The sequence below is a fragment of the Phodopus roborovskii genome, unplaced genomic scaffold (genome assembly GCF_943737965.1).
Source record: "Phodopus roborovskii unplaced genomic scaffold, PHOROB, whole genome shotgun sequence".
In the NCBI taxonomy this organism is placed as follows: Eukaryota; Metazoa; Chordata; class Mammalia; order Rodentia; family Cricetidae; genus Phodopus; species Phodopus roborovskii.
The window spans coordinates 43,236,200-43,251,195 of record NW_026126517.1 but is presented as its reverse complement, the minus strand read 5'-3'; the positions used below and the strand labels follow the sequence as shown (position 1 = coordinate 43,251,195).

Genomic DNA, 14,996 nt, shown 5'->3' with positions numbered 1-14,996 from the left:
GATGTAAAGAAATAAATTAAGAAAATTTGTTATTATGACAATACCTTTGAAACAAAGAACCTTTAGGCATGGAACAACAGCAATACCATGGCTTGATAGAACTCTGCCTACACATGTGAAAATGGAGCTATACTATCCTAAGATACATTTAATTACATCCAATGCTCAATTTAGAATGGTCAAATATTTAGGGTGTGTACACTTGAAATGGGACACAAACTAGTCAAAATATAGTTTAAAATGTTTAAACCAAGATCAACATACACAGTACAACTAAATGCATAGCATACGCACATGTACTTCAAAAAAAGGGCAAGTTTGTCCATAATTAAAACTTTATTGAAAAACTGACACCAAAATAGGAGATCATTGCTGTATACTTTATAAAATCAAACATAGTTACATTGTCTTGGTAGAGTACTGAACTTGATAAGGCTTTCTGTGAAAAAACGCCAACTCAGGAACATGTATAGACGATTAGTGTTGCTTTCTTCTAAAAGAACAGCCTGTAAAGGAATCAGGAGATTGTATCAAACATCTTACTCTATCTCTGGTGTGATTTTAGTGACAAAAAGTATTTTTTAAGCAAAAACAAAAAAAGCTTTAGGAATCTTAGACATAGGGATCTCAGGCAGAAAGCTTAAGTTTCTGAATATTATGATTAATATAAATTTGCTATAATAAATGTTGCATGAGTTTATTCTGACATGATCACAATGGTCCCTTGTTTTCAAATTATACCATGGAATCTATTTAGGACCACAAACGTCACAGTTTTGAAGACCCTCTTATTCCTCACTTCCTCAATCCCTTTCCTCTATTCAGTCTCATGAAGTTAACTTTGACTAGAGTTCTCCCTCATTAGAACTTTGCCACAGATGATCTCTGACTTCATTCTCAGCATATACAAACATCCAAGATCATGGCATGAAATAAGTTTCAGCACCCCTGCAAGTGCATATCAATAGCATTACTCGTATGTGTCTTTTTTATTTTTATTTTTTAAATTTTATTTTGTTTGGATTTGATTTCTGGGGACAGGGTGTGTCTACATAGCCCTAGCTGTCCTGGTAGTCACTATGTAGACCAGGCTGAACTAACAGAGATCACCTGCCTCCTCAGTACCAGGATTAAAGGTGTGTGCCACACCCTACTCTTACACATCATATGTTGACTTTGGACTCTGATCTCATCCAGTCACATCAAATAGATCTTAGATTTACTGCTAATTCATTTGTAACTCTTCCGTGAAAATGTGGAATATCACATGCAAATTTCAAGCATTATGGAACTATAAATTTGTTATCACTATGAAAAACTATATACAATCTTGTATTTACTGTATTATAGAGTGAAATTAGAAAGTAAATTAGATTTTTAAAATAAGCATTAAATAGTTGTTCAGAAAAATAAAATGTGGGGCACTTTAACTGAAACATCTGAGATACTTCTTCCTTACCTGGCAGCGACTTTTAAAAAAACCTTTTTTATACACCAAATATATAAGAAACAAAATACTTTACAATCTCGCGATTAAAAAGAAAACCTGTGTTGTAGACAGTTACACTTGCTTCCATTCTGACTTTTAAAAATCTATCTCAAGTTAATCACACAAGGAGAATAAATATATAAGATTTAAAGTATTCTAAAGGTAGAAAAATAACTGCAGTATCACAAGCATAAACTTGTGTGACTATTTAAATAGTCCACACTAAAACATTTTAAACCTTATTACTGGGTTAGAAAATGCCAAATGATATACCTTCTGTGAGCCTGGCTTTTCCTCCTGTGGGCTGGCACAGTACCGTTGAACAACCTACACAAAGAACCACTGTCTGAGCATGGCTGAAAACTGTAGTAATCTTGTAGCAACCTAAAAAGGGGGAGGGGAACAATACATTAAAAATTTGAAAAGTAGATGAAAACATATTCCTGGCTCTTCATAGTTCTTGTCAATATGTAAATACATGCTGCTTATATAAAGAAGTGATTTTTTTTTTTTTAACACGTCTCCTGTAAGCCTTGGCCCCTGCTATAATAGCAAGCCAGGCATGAATCTATTCCAGAAGCCACTTAAAGGTAAAATTATCAAACTTAGTATTTCTGAAACAGTAACATTTCAACAAGCAACAGACATGTCATCTTCAGAGTTTAGGATTTTACACTTAATCACTGTCTCCATTTTCATTGGTCACATTTTAAGTACTAAACAGATACATATGGATAATGGCCAACGTGTCGGACAGCATAATTTTAGACTCAAGAATCAACATACTTTATTGCACCGTGAAAAGAGAAAATTCACCATCATAATGAACAGCTTAAAGATTTGTAGGTCAAACACATCTTCACCTGGCTCCCTCCCATATGTTTCTACTAAGGTTTGTGTAGGTTTATTGTCTAATGTGACAACTCTGTGATCTCATTTCTAGTCAACTGTGGCTTGTCTTACTAAAGCTTCATTCTTTTCAGAAATATCCTCAAGGGCAAAAAAATTGGAAAACTTACCTGGACATTTCACATCCATGAAATAAGAATTTGGGCTCTGAACCAGCCGTTTCTTCTTATGTTTCTTCTTTTCCTCTTCCAAGGAAGGGTGTAATAGGTCTCTAGCCAGCTGAGTAAGGAAGCATATTGTTACTGCTGAAGTCAAAAGCACATGGCTGGCGAATTTAACCACACGACGAACGCAAAGTGGGAGCAACAGGCATACTCGGCAGCGGGGACACTACATGTGACTTTTAAAAATCGGATCACTTTCACCCATACTTCGCCTTCGCCGAGTCCTTGTCTCGGGACTTTACGGCGGTTGAGGCGCAAAAGGTTGAGAACCCCCTTCTGCGTTCAGCTGGAAAGCCAGCAAAGCTAAGCAAGAACGGACTCCGGCCCGGGCCTCGCGGAGGAAGCACTGCAGCCGACCAGAGCAGGGCCGGATGATCTCAGCCCCGGGGCTCCACATCGATGGCCGCGCAGGGCTGCCGCGTGCCCGCCCGGGGTGGAAGGAACGCGTCAGGAGCCTCGAGGACCGTTAGTGAGCAGAAAGCCGAAGGCCCCGGAGGCTGGGAGCTGCTCCCCAGGCGCCGCCCGCTCAAGCGCACGCAGGGCCCACCACGCCGCGCTGCCCAGACAAGTCCGGACAAGCCCGCCGCGCCCCAGCCCGCTCCGCGAGGCAGGAGACGCCGCGGGCTCAGCCGCCTGCCGAGGAGCCGGACGGACAGAAAGCCGGAAAAAAGAAAGCCCCGGCCCAAAGTCAAACACTCACAGGCATGGTGACGGCTTGGCCAGCACCGGCGATCCAGATCTCTGAGGTGAGGCGCTCGCTGCCGAGTGTTCGGCTACAACTTCCGGGATAGAGGCGGCGGAGCTGAGTGGAGTGGGATGGGGCGGGGCGGCCGCTCTAGGCTTCCGCCTCGGTGGTGCAGCTCCCAATCCCGAGCGCGCAGACAAATCCGCGGAAGATCTAAATGGTTGGGCTATTGGGTCTTGGACAGTAGGCTTTAGGGGAAAGCCAGACTCGAGGCTGCTCCCAGCCTGGCTTCCTCCCCCATATTCATTATGCGGGGCAGGGGATGGGAGGATGCAGGGACACACGGAACAACAATAATCTCTGTTAGATGATGGGGGGGGGGGTAAAGGGGAAGGTGCGAGGGGCTAGCTTGGCGGTTAAGAGTGTTCACTGCTCTGGCAGAGGACCTGGGTTTGGTTTTTAGTCTCTAGCTCCTGGGGAATGTACAGCTCTTTTCTGGTCTCTGATGGAATTCGCGCGCGCGCGCGCACACACACACACACACACACACACACAGAGATCCACACATAATTAAATTTAAAAATGTGATAGTGGGGTTGGGGGGGTGTAGCTCAGTTAATAGAGTGCTTGCCTTGCATGCATGATCCCCAACACCACTAAATAAATCAATTATTATTAACAGTTAAGATCCCATTGAAGGATTATGGAACAACCTCATAGCCTTGTGCATGCTCTTTCAATGGAGTGGGCCTTGAAGTTCTGCACAAGATAGGTTTTACCTCAGGTTTGCTTTGCTCTGAAATAGTTTTTAAACAAAACCCATTTGCTGCTATGTTTGGTGCACCAAGAGGCTCCTGCCTTGTGAAGATGATGGTTATTTCCCAGGGCCCAAGGTGAGGAAGACAAACTTGACTGATATTTTGGACCTGTGTGAGCCAAAACTGAGAAAACCGCCAGAGAGCTAAGGAGATGGCTTAGTTTATAAAGGGCTTGCCTCATAAGCTTGTGAGCCTAAATCCTGCACAGAGGAGGCCAACTCCTGGGGGTTCAAGGGCCTGCCAGTTTAGCCTTAGGAGTCTCAACCCAGTAAGAGGCTCTGTCTCAAAACAAACAAACAAACAACAACAAAAAACATGGTAGATGGCACCTGAGAAAGAAACCTGAGGTTGACCTCTGGCTTACACACACACACACACACACACACACACACACACACACACTGATTATAAGCTTTACCTTAAGATTGTCCTACCAACATTTCTTATTATCTTTTATTTCTTTGGAAAAATACATGTATAACACTCAATTTGCATAAAACAAAAAAATTAAAATAACCTCATGAGGGGCTACCTTAGTAGAGTGCTTGCCTAGTATAATCTCTGGGTTTGGTTTCCAGCACTCGATAAAATTAGGCCAGCATTTAGTGGGCTGGATGCAGGAGGATCAGACATTCAGGGTCATTCTCAACTACACAAGACCCTCTCTAGAACATCAAAAATAATAATGACAAGATATGAATCAATATTATCATACAGATAACTATGTACATTATTATAGTTGTATAGGCAAAATGATGGCCCTAAAGGTTTCAATGTCCTAATCCCCATGGCCTGTGATTATCAGACAAATGTAATTAAGGTTCGTGGCTGTGGTTTGAATGAGGTGTCCTACATAGTCTCTGGCATTTGAGCACTTGATCCCCAGTTGGTGGTGCTGTTTGGGTAGATTTAGGAGGTGTGACCTCATTGCAGGAAGTATGTCATTGGAAGCTGCTCATGTCACAAGCCTGCCTGGTGCCACACATCCATACCATGATGGTAATGGACTCTTATCGCTCTGGAACCATAAACTTGAATAAACCTTTCCTTCTTGTCTGTGTGAAGAGACAACATGACCCCACAGCAAATCTTTTTTTTTTTTTTTTTTTTTTTTTTTTTTTTGAGACAGGGTTTTTCTGTAGGTTTGGAGACTGTCCTGGAACTCTCTTTGAAGACCAGGCTGGCCTCAGACTCACAGAGATCTGCCTGCCTCTGCCTCCCGAGTGCAGGGATTAAAGGCTTGAGCCACCACCGCCTAGCTACCATAGCAACTCTTTAAAGCAAAAACATTTAATTGGGGTGGCTTACATTTTCAGAGGTTTAGTCCATTACCATCATGGTTTGACATGGTGGCATCTAGGCAAACATATTACTAGAAAAGGAGCTAAGAGTCCTACATCTTGACCAAAAGCAACAGAAAGTGACCTGGAACACTGGGTATGGCTTGAGCATATATGAGACCTCAAAGCCCACTTCCACAGTGACACACTTCCTCCAACAAAGCTACACCTCCTAACAGTGCTACTCCTTATGAGCTTATGGGGACCAATTACATTCAAACCACCACACTTCTATAAGTTGCCTTGGTCATAGTGTTTCATCACAATAGAAAAGTAACTAATACAGTGGGTTTGTGGTGGTGATTGTTGTTTTGATTTTAATTTTTTGGAGCTAGGATATTGCTACATAGCCCCAGATAGCCTCAAATGCCTGATGCTATTGCCTCAGCCTCCAGAATGCTAAGAAGGCAGGTGTGTACCAAGAGCACACCAGATATTGCTACTGACTTTGAAGATGGAGGAAGGGGTCAGTGAGTCAAGGAATAGGTGTTCACATAAAGCAAACCAAGGGAGTGAATTCCAGAAAGAAACACGGTGAGATCTTCATTAAACTTTTTTTTTAGAAAAATAATTTATTTACTTTTATGCACATAGGTGTGTTGCCTGCAGGTATGTCTGTATGTGGGAATCAGATCTTCTGGAACAGGAGTTACAGACAGCCATGAACTGCCGTGTGGGGACTGGGAATTGAACCTGGGTCTTTTCCAAGAACAGCAGTGTAACGAGTATGGGTTTTTCCGCCCGCCGCCGCTGGTCTTGTCCCGCCGCCACGCCGCCAGCCCCAAATAACACACAGAGACTCTGTATTTGATACAATACTGTTGGCCCGGTTACTTGTTTCTTATCGGCTAGCTCTGCCTTTAATTATTAACCCATTTCTGCTGATCTATGTATCTTCACATGGCCTTCTCTTACCGGGGAGGCGGCTGGCGTCCAGCTCTCTCCTGACTCTCCATCTTCACTTCCTATCTCCTAGTCCTTCCTATCTTCCTTTCCTATTGGCCAACAGTGCTTTATTTATTAACCAGTATGAGAAACATATACAGAATGACATCTCCCATCATCTCCTCTTTTCTGTCTAAATAAAAAGAAGGGTTTTAACCTTAACATAGCAAAATATATTATACAACAGTTATCAAGTAAGAATCACACTTAACAATATTTAGTCCATTAACATTTAGCAAGATTTGAAGAAAATATTCCATCTATTCTATCTTTGTGTGTCTAAAGTCTAAGTAACTTATCTTTAATCCTAACTAATGAAAACTATAACCATAACCATCTGTCTTCAACTCCTTCAAAGACCACAGAAGGAAAATATATGCTCTAGAAATGACAGAGACATCTTGCCTTTTCAGTCACCTGAAGTTCTTCTGTAATCTTCCATCTTCAGCCCATAGGCCATAGTGTGCCTGACCGACTCTTCAGCAAAGCAGGAAACTTTAAAATGTCTTCTTGTATTGGCAGTTTGTCAGTCACTTTTCTCTGTGTCCTGCAGACTGTCTGGCAGACTCTTCCATGAAGCAGGAACTCTGTAGCAATGTCCATCTTGAATCACCAGTCACTTTTCTGTGGGTCCTGCATGCCCATTTTATACAGCATAAAGTCAAACAGTCCAGACAAGAGCAGTATCTTGTCCAAATGGCTAGTCTTGCCACATTGGAAGCAAACTCCATAACGAGTTTCTTCAATGTCCATCTTCCTTTCTGATGCAGGTGATGTTGCCAGGAGCAATTGTGCCTCATTGTCAAGAAAAACCCTAAACCATTTTAAATGCCATATTCTGTAGGTCTTTGAAAGGTTTGAAGAATTCCTATCTATCTCAAATACATCTCTGCATATCTAGAAAACCTAACTCACCTAGCTATAAGTTTTGACTATTATAGGTAACTATCTAAAATCTGTACTAAAATATACATTACATTTCTAAATGAGCTATATAAACACAACATCTAAACAAGAGGAGAAATATACTTAATCACAAAATTGACCTTAAATGGTATCAATAAATGAAAATCTATTCTAAAACAAAGTAATCAATAAATGAAAATCCATTCCAAAACAAAGTAGTCATATCTATACCACAATCCCCTTTTTACCTTTAAAAAGAATTGGCTGTGAACATTACCCATTTATAACCAAGTCCATTTAAATGAAAACAAACATTTATAAACAATATTTGGGAATTTGGGCCTTGTTCTTTCCAAACTACTTCCTGCTGACAGGGGGCGCTGTCATGGGGATCCTAAGAAGTTGCAGAAATCTTGGCTGTAGTCTGCGAGGCTGCTTTGTCCAATCTGTTTTGAATGTTGGATCACCAGCGACTCTGTTTCAGGGGGTCTGGCTTGCTCAAACCACATTAGTCTGGAAGGAATCCACAGCTTTTCATTTTCTGTGGAAACAAAAATAGAAATCCTTTTCCCCAGTAACTTGTCCTTGAACTTAAATGTTTGAGTCAAAGCATTTTTAAAATATATAAATTGAATTAATGCAGCAGCATTTCCTTTATCAGTTGTTATTTTCTCAGCAGTCAAACAATGCAGAGACAACACAATAGCATACAATAACCAGATTTTCTCTAAGCTTTTCATCTTTACATGGCTTTATTATTACTCCGTTTCTTTTATTTTTTATTTTTTATTTTTTGAGACAGGTTTCTCTGTGTAACTCTTATCTGTCCTGGAATTCACTCTGCATACCAGGTTTACTTTGAAATCACAAGAGATCTACTTGCCTCTGTCTCCTGAGCACTGGGATTAAAGGAGTGTGCTACAACACCCAGTTCCTCTTTGTCTCTTTAAAACCATTTTTCTTTTCATGTCTACGTATATTTTAAAACACACTATAAACCTTTAGAGGTTTTTCTTAATATGAATCTGTCTTTACTGTAAATCTTTATCTTCGTCTGGCCACAAGTCTTTTATCTGGTAAATAACAACATTGCTAAAATGAAAGTCATAGCTGTGTCAGCCGCAGTTTACCAAAGATGGTGGCGGGTACTTTTACCCGCCAGCACGGAAAGCTGTGCTCACCGCCTTGGTCTGCACTGCCACACAGAAAGCATGCTGCCGGCTTGGAGATGTGGTCACTGCCATTGCCATCTCTCATACACACCAATAAATTGTTAGCAGAGTTATTTAAAAGCTGTGCGGTTTTTTGCCGCTTATGCTGAGTCAGGAATCTTCCCTTAAAAGAAGCCTCGCAAATATCTGCTTGTCTCTCGCAAAACAGAGTCCAACCGAGAAAAATGCTGTTACCAAGAAACCTTGCTTGTCTCTGTTCTTTTGTTTCTAAAACCCTTTTTTAACCTTTTGTTAAATTTTAAGTGGAAGTTCTTACTAGCCACGTGGGTGCCATCTGTAACGAGTACGGGTCCCCCCCCCCCACCGCCTGGTCTTGTCCCGCCACCAAGCCAGCCCCAAATAACACACAGAGACTCTGTATTTTTTACAATACTGTTGGCCCGGTTACTTGTTTCTTATCGGCTAGCTCTGCCTTTAATTATTAACCCATTTCTGCTGATCTATGTATCTTCACATGGCCTTACTACAGTCAAGAATTTTCTGCCACACAGTGACTAACTACATATGTCACAGCCAGTTCTGTTGAGAAATTTGGTTGCTAAAAATTTTCTTCCTACAGGATCCATTGGAGCAATCATCGTCCCATTTCAGCAGGAAGTAATCTTAAAATGACTACGCCCCCTTTCCCTACCCTTGGAATTTTGGGATAATAGTCATCGTCTTTGGGTTGGTTTTAGTTATTTGGGATTGGGTGATGCTTACACTCGGGTTTATCTTTTAGACAGGAATAGGGAATGGTTGGTAAAGGTATGGTTTAGATGGGATATAGGTAGATTAGCCTATTTTCTTGAGAATTTGAGTAAGAATGAGATAGTATTTTACAGCTTACATTGTTGTGTATTCTTATGTGGTAAGCTATGTAAAAATTAAGTTTATATTTTGTTATATTGTGTTAAATATTTCCACTTACAATGTTTTATGCACATTATTTTTTACCATATTCTATGTATATATACTTTTCTTGTATTCAAGACATTTTGCATATTGATACAATTTGGGATATTTATCTTGCTGCCCTTTATAGTTCTACCTCTTGTCTTGACACTTATACTCTACCTCTATTTTAGGGATTTACATGTAGGTATATGTAAATAGTTATATTGTTTAAGTATTTGTTCCTGCTTTACTCAGGAAAGTTTTAATCAGTCTTTTTAGCTAAGTTCCCGAGTATTACAGATTATCTTCACTCACATTTCCTGTACCTATGAGATTAGTCAGATATAGATGCTTAATCTTCAATCACTTCATAGACATGCAGAACATGGCATTTAAATGTTTTTAGTACTCCATTGACATGAGACACTGTTGCTCCTGACAGCACCGTGCACTTTCCCGAAAATATGTTGGACACTGTTGTTGCTCCTGCTGGAGTTCAATCTCGCCTCAGCTAATGGCCTGTTGGGCATAGAATTGCCCCCACCTTGACCACTGATTTGGACATGCAGTCCTATGTGCTTGCAGGAGACAAATATAGAAGACTGCTTGACCTTGCCAAGTCAGGGTAAGACAGCCATTCTATTTCCCTGCTGTTGTTGTAGTCTGTCAAGTTCTCTTGGCCTTAGCCAAATCTGGGTGTACCAACGTCGCTGTGAGACCTAGGGTGACTGTTCAGGTGGCTTGCTGTTTCTGTCCTTGCTGCACCTTTTGGAAGTTGTCCATCCGCATTTCCTGTCTACTCTAGTATTGTTAATTTCCTTCTCAGGTCTTGATGAGGTTGAAGATTAAACTATCACAACTATTATTCTCTCTTCCTAGTTAGATATATTAGGTACTAGACTTACGTTTTCCAGCTTAGGACAACTCTATTGTAAACTCCATTATGCCCTCACCCTAGGACTAGATATGTAGGTCATTTTGTTCTCGATTTTCCTTTTCTTGGAGCACACTTGTTATTCACTGTTTTGTATATAGTTTTGTATTAAGCCTAAATCTTTTCTTTAGACTAAAAGGGGAATTGTAGTGAGATAGTCCTTCTGTAGCACTGACCACGCCCATTGGGGGGTGGAGCCATGGGCGGAAGTGACCTGAGGAAGGAGGTCGGAGGGGGCCAGGAAGGTGTGCTCTTTCTGGCGTGACTCGGACAGGAGAGGATCGGGTTGAATTTCCTGGTGTTCATCTGTCTAGGCTGTAAGTTATTTCTCCCTGAATAAACATCTATTCGGCCTATTTGTTTATCCTGATCCTTATTTACTGCAATACAGCAGTGCTCTTAACTACTGAGTCATCTTTCCAGCCACCCAACCCTACTAAACTTTTAAAATACAGGATTTTATGATAATATGTTCATATTGTTTTAAATCACTATATTTATGGTGATGTCTTATAGAAATAATACAGTAATAGAGACCTGGAAACCAATCTTAACTTTCACTGTTTCCCTCCTCCACCCCTACCCCTAATTTTCACAACTAAGCAACATATAGAGAACATTCTCATAGGTAAGGTTTTGATTATATCAGGATTTAAACTGTGGGGCCTGTGAGATGGCTCAGTGAATAAAGGTGCTTGTTGCCAAGCTGAGTTTGATCTAGGGAACTCATGTGGTAGATTGAGAGATCTACCTCCCACAAGCTGTCCTCTGACCTCAATAAACCTGCATTCAGTGTTGGTATACATGGTAAGTAAATAAATAAAGTAAAAAATGTTTTAAATTTCAGATTGTGAGATGAGGGAAAGAATTAGGGTTCTCTGCCAGGCAGTGGTGGCTCACACCTTTAATCCCAGCATTTGGGAGGCAGAGGCAGGTGGATCTCTGTAACTTTGAGGGCAGCCTGGTCTACACAGAGAGGTCTAGGACAGCCAGGGTTCTTTAAAAGGATAGAGCTGAGAGAAAAAGAGGTGAGGGAAGAAGGAGAAGAAGAGGAGGAGAAAAGAGGAAAGAAGGGGAAGGAAGAGAAGAAGGGGAAGGAAGGGAGACAATTTAGTGGCTGGGTAGCCCAGCAATGGCCAACTGTATGTCAGAGAGGCCGAGAACCCAGTGGCATACCAATTTGGGAAGCTGGAAGCCTCAACAGTCCCAGTCTGGAAACTGAAAGTTTGAAAGTCCCCTGGAGAGTCCCAGGTATTAACTCTAACTGTAAAGGCTGAAGACTCTAGAGTCTGTCAGACGATGACGGCGGCATGGACATTCTCACTCAGAAGGAAAATGGCTTACAGCCGCAGCCTTCCTCTGGCTTCTCTTTTGTTATACAGGCTGGGGCCTGTTGGAAGGTGCCATTAAGAGCAGAACCCCCATGCCATGCCCAGTCAGAACTCCACATGGCGGTCCTCTTTGGAAACATCCCCACAGACCCAAAGATGCATTTCCTCAGTCCTTGCCCGGTCTTAATCTAGACATCCTTGCCCCCGGAAACCCAGAGTTTGACAGGCTCCAGGTCCCTCCTGTTCCATTTGAAATGTACATGAGGACGTTTCACAGTGTTAGGGCTTAGCCTTGTAGGTCTTGGCCATTCCACAGACGAGTAGCATCCCATCACTTAGTAACCTTTTGGAAATAGTCTACAGCAGTTTCTGAGATCTCCAGAGCCAGAATCTGAATTTTATCATTTTCCAGTCATGTGTATAAACACCCCCTTCTAAGAAGCACTGGCCTAGACTTACTGCAGTCTTTTCTCTGTGTGTGGTGCTGGAGGTATAATTCAAAACCTGCACATACCAAACACATGCTCTATGAGCTAAACCATCAGCCCTTCGCTGACACCTTCTGGGGTCTTTTTTTACCTTTCCAGTGCAAATGTCAGATCCTGCTACTCCAGAGTCAAGAATATTTCACTTGATTGGAGCAAGGAACCATCCATCTTCCCCTGCAAGGGGCATCCACTTCTCATGCCAACGAGTCGGGCCCTCCTCTACCACAGGATACTCACATGAACTGAACATTAGAAGTGTCAAAGCAGGGGCACAGGCCAATTAAGTTAGAGGGTTTTGGGGAGACCTCCCACGGAACTGTTTTAAATCAACTCTCTGAGGATTTCTGTGTATAGCTAGGGTGGAGAGCCATTGCTGTGAGTTTTCAGGACAGATTAGGATTTTCATAAAGCAAAGTCCAGAAAGAACTACAGTCTACCACTGTGCATGTGCTCTCTCTCTCTCTCTCTCTCTCTCTCTCTCTCTCTCTCTCTCTCTCTCTCTCTCTCTCTCTCTACACACACACACATACACACACGGGGTGGCAGCGGGGGGGGGGACAATTACACGGCAAGCAGACCCTCATGGGAGACTATTGCCTTAATGTTGCCCTTGTCAACCTCGAGAACAGTATGTGGGCCTTTTTATTTTCTCCATATAAAAGTAAATACAGCCAGGTGTGGTGGGGTATGGCTGTAATTCCAGCACTTGGGAAGCAGTAGCAGAATTACTGAGAGGGTTCCAGACCACAAAGTGAGACCTAGTATCAATAAACAAACAAATCTAACCTTAGTAGCCAGATGAGAGCTCCCAGAATGCATCCTGCCAGCCTTTGAGGGCCAGGTCCTTTCCTCACATCCCCTGCTATTGCTGCTTGCAAACCTTCTCACTGTCTGCCCAAACGGCCAGGGAAGAAATCGAGTTACTTGGCCTGAGCCGTATCAATGTACTCTTTTTCAAAGCTGATGGTGATCCTGCAGCACAAGGAGAGATGTTTTATGTAGATCTTGAGGTCAGCATAAATGAATGGGAATTGAGCCTCTCTCTTTTGGGAACTCTCTTATTGCCTACATTAATCACTTCTTAACCACCACTGCTGTCCCGTGCGAGCTTTCTTCTCTGTGCATCCGCACTGGTTAGCGGAAGGTTCCCCATTTCTACCCCACATGCAGCAGGGCAGTGGTGTTGCACATGTTTAGTCCCAACACTCTTGTAGGCACTCAGGAGGCAGAGGCTGGTGGATCTCTGAGTTCATGGCCAGCCTGGGCTACAGAGTTCCAGGATAGCCAGGGCTACACAGAGAAACAGTGTTTCAAAAACAAACGAACAAATGAAAAGCCCAACCCCCCCCCCAAAAAGGGTACATGCTTATCAAAGACCAAAGGATTTGTCCTATCCTGAGATGCCTAGAACTAAGCTCTCCTCAATTAGGTGTGCAGGCCTACCTCTCAACACTACCGACTTTGTGGGTTGGCCATGTGATTCATCTAGAATCCTTCTAGTTACAACTTTTCTGGATATTTCTTGATGAATACCATTCATTATCATCCCTGAAGGGGGTGAGGAAACCCCTAAAACAAGAAACTACTGAATTCTGGGTAGAATTCAGATAATTCGTTTCTAGAATCAAGAGACTAATCTGTACTCATATTGGGATTAATGAGACATTCCAGTAAATGTGGCTTATTCTCTTTGAAAATCTGTACAAGCAAAATAAATTGAATTTTTTCTTTCTTTTTTTTTTTCAGCTAAAATCTGATTAAAGATGGTAGCTAAAGGGCTCAAAGTAGGTAAGAAGGATGCTGCTTTCGTTATTTACAGTGAAAATTTATTCAACTATTTTTATAAATTAAATTAATTTATTTATTTTATATTCTGTTCTGACTATACTTTCCTCTCCCTCCTCTCGTCCCATCTTTTTTTTTTTTTTTTAAGATTTATTTGTTTTCCATATAGTGTTCTGCCTGCATGTATACCTACATGCCAGAAGAGGGCACCAGAGCTCTTTATAGATGGTTGTGAGCCACCATGTAGTTGCTGGGAATTGAACTCAGGACCAGTGCTCTTCACCTCTGAACCATCTCACTAGCCCCCTCTTGTCCCATCTTATGCAACTGTTAATGAAATATCTGTAATATGCAGAGTAGAAGACCATATAAACCTCTCTCCCATGATCTCAGAAACTTAGCTGAAAGCCACTTACCTCTCAAGCTGTTTTCTTGACTATAAAATGAAAGTGAATGTGTGTGTGTGTGTGTGTGTACACAGGCATTCAAGTGTGTGGGTGCACATATGTGTGCATGTGAGTAGAAGACAGTGGTCAACCTCTGTATAAGTGCTTCAGGAGGCAGTGTCTTTTTACTGGATTAGTCAGGGCTGCTTGGCTAGAGATCCTCCTGTCTCCCCAGTGCTGGAATGACAAGCCTGCACACCATGCCTGGCTTTTTTGTGGGTGCTGAGGACCAAATCCAGGTCCTTGTGCTTAACAACACTTTATCCACCTCAGTTCCCTAAAATGAAAATTATTTCATAAAGTGTTTCATAAAATGAAACAATGCATAGTATAAGTGCCCAGTGTGGTAGCTGAATGTAATTGGCCCCCATAATCTCATAGGGAGTGGCACTATTAGGATGTATAGGGTGGGTATGGCCTTGTTGGACGAAGTGTGTCACTGCTCTTTGGCCCACTTGGGTGGGCTTTGAGGTTTCCTATGCTCAGGACACTGCTCAGTGTCTCAGTAGATTTCCTGTGTCTACAAGATGCAGGACTCTTAGCTACTTCTCCAGTACCACATCTGCCTGTGTACTGCCATGTTCCCTGTCCGTGATGATAATGGACTGAACTTCTGAAACTGTAAACTGCCACCTTGATTAAATGTTT

The 14,996-nt window shown here is 42.0% G+C and overlaps 1 protein-coding gene across 1 annotated transcript; it reads right to left on the bottom strand.

The window, feature by feature from the left end:
- Positions 1-317: 317 nt before the first annotated feature.
- Positions 318-3,328, bottom strand: Rps27l (ribosomal protein S27 like). Its single transcript, XM_051197830.1, has 4 exons — positions 3,263-3,328; positions 2,509-2,617; positions 1,763-1,873; positions 318-506 (listed from the first exon to the last, which is right to left on the bottom strand). The coding sequence occupies exons 1-4, from the start codon at positions 3,266-3,268 to the stop codon at positions 478-480; spliced, it is 255 nt and encodes an 84-aa protein (XP_051053787.1). The 5' UTR covers positions 3,269-3,328; the 3' UTR covers positions 318-477.
- Between the last annotated feature and the right edge of the window lie 11,668 nt (positions 3,329-14,996).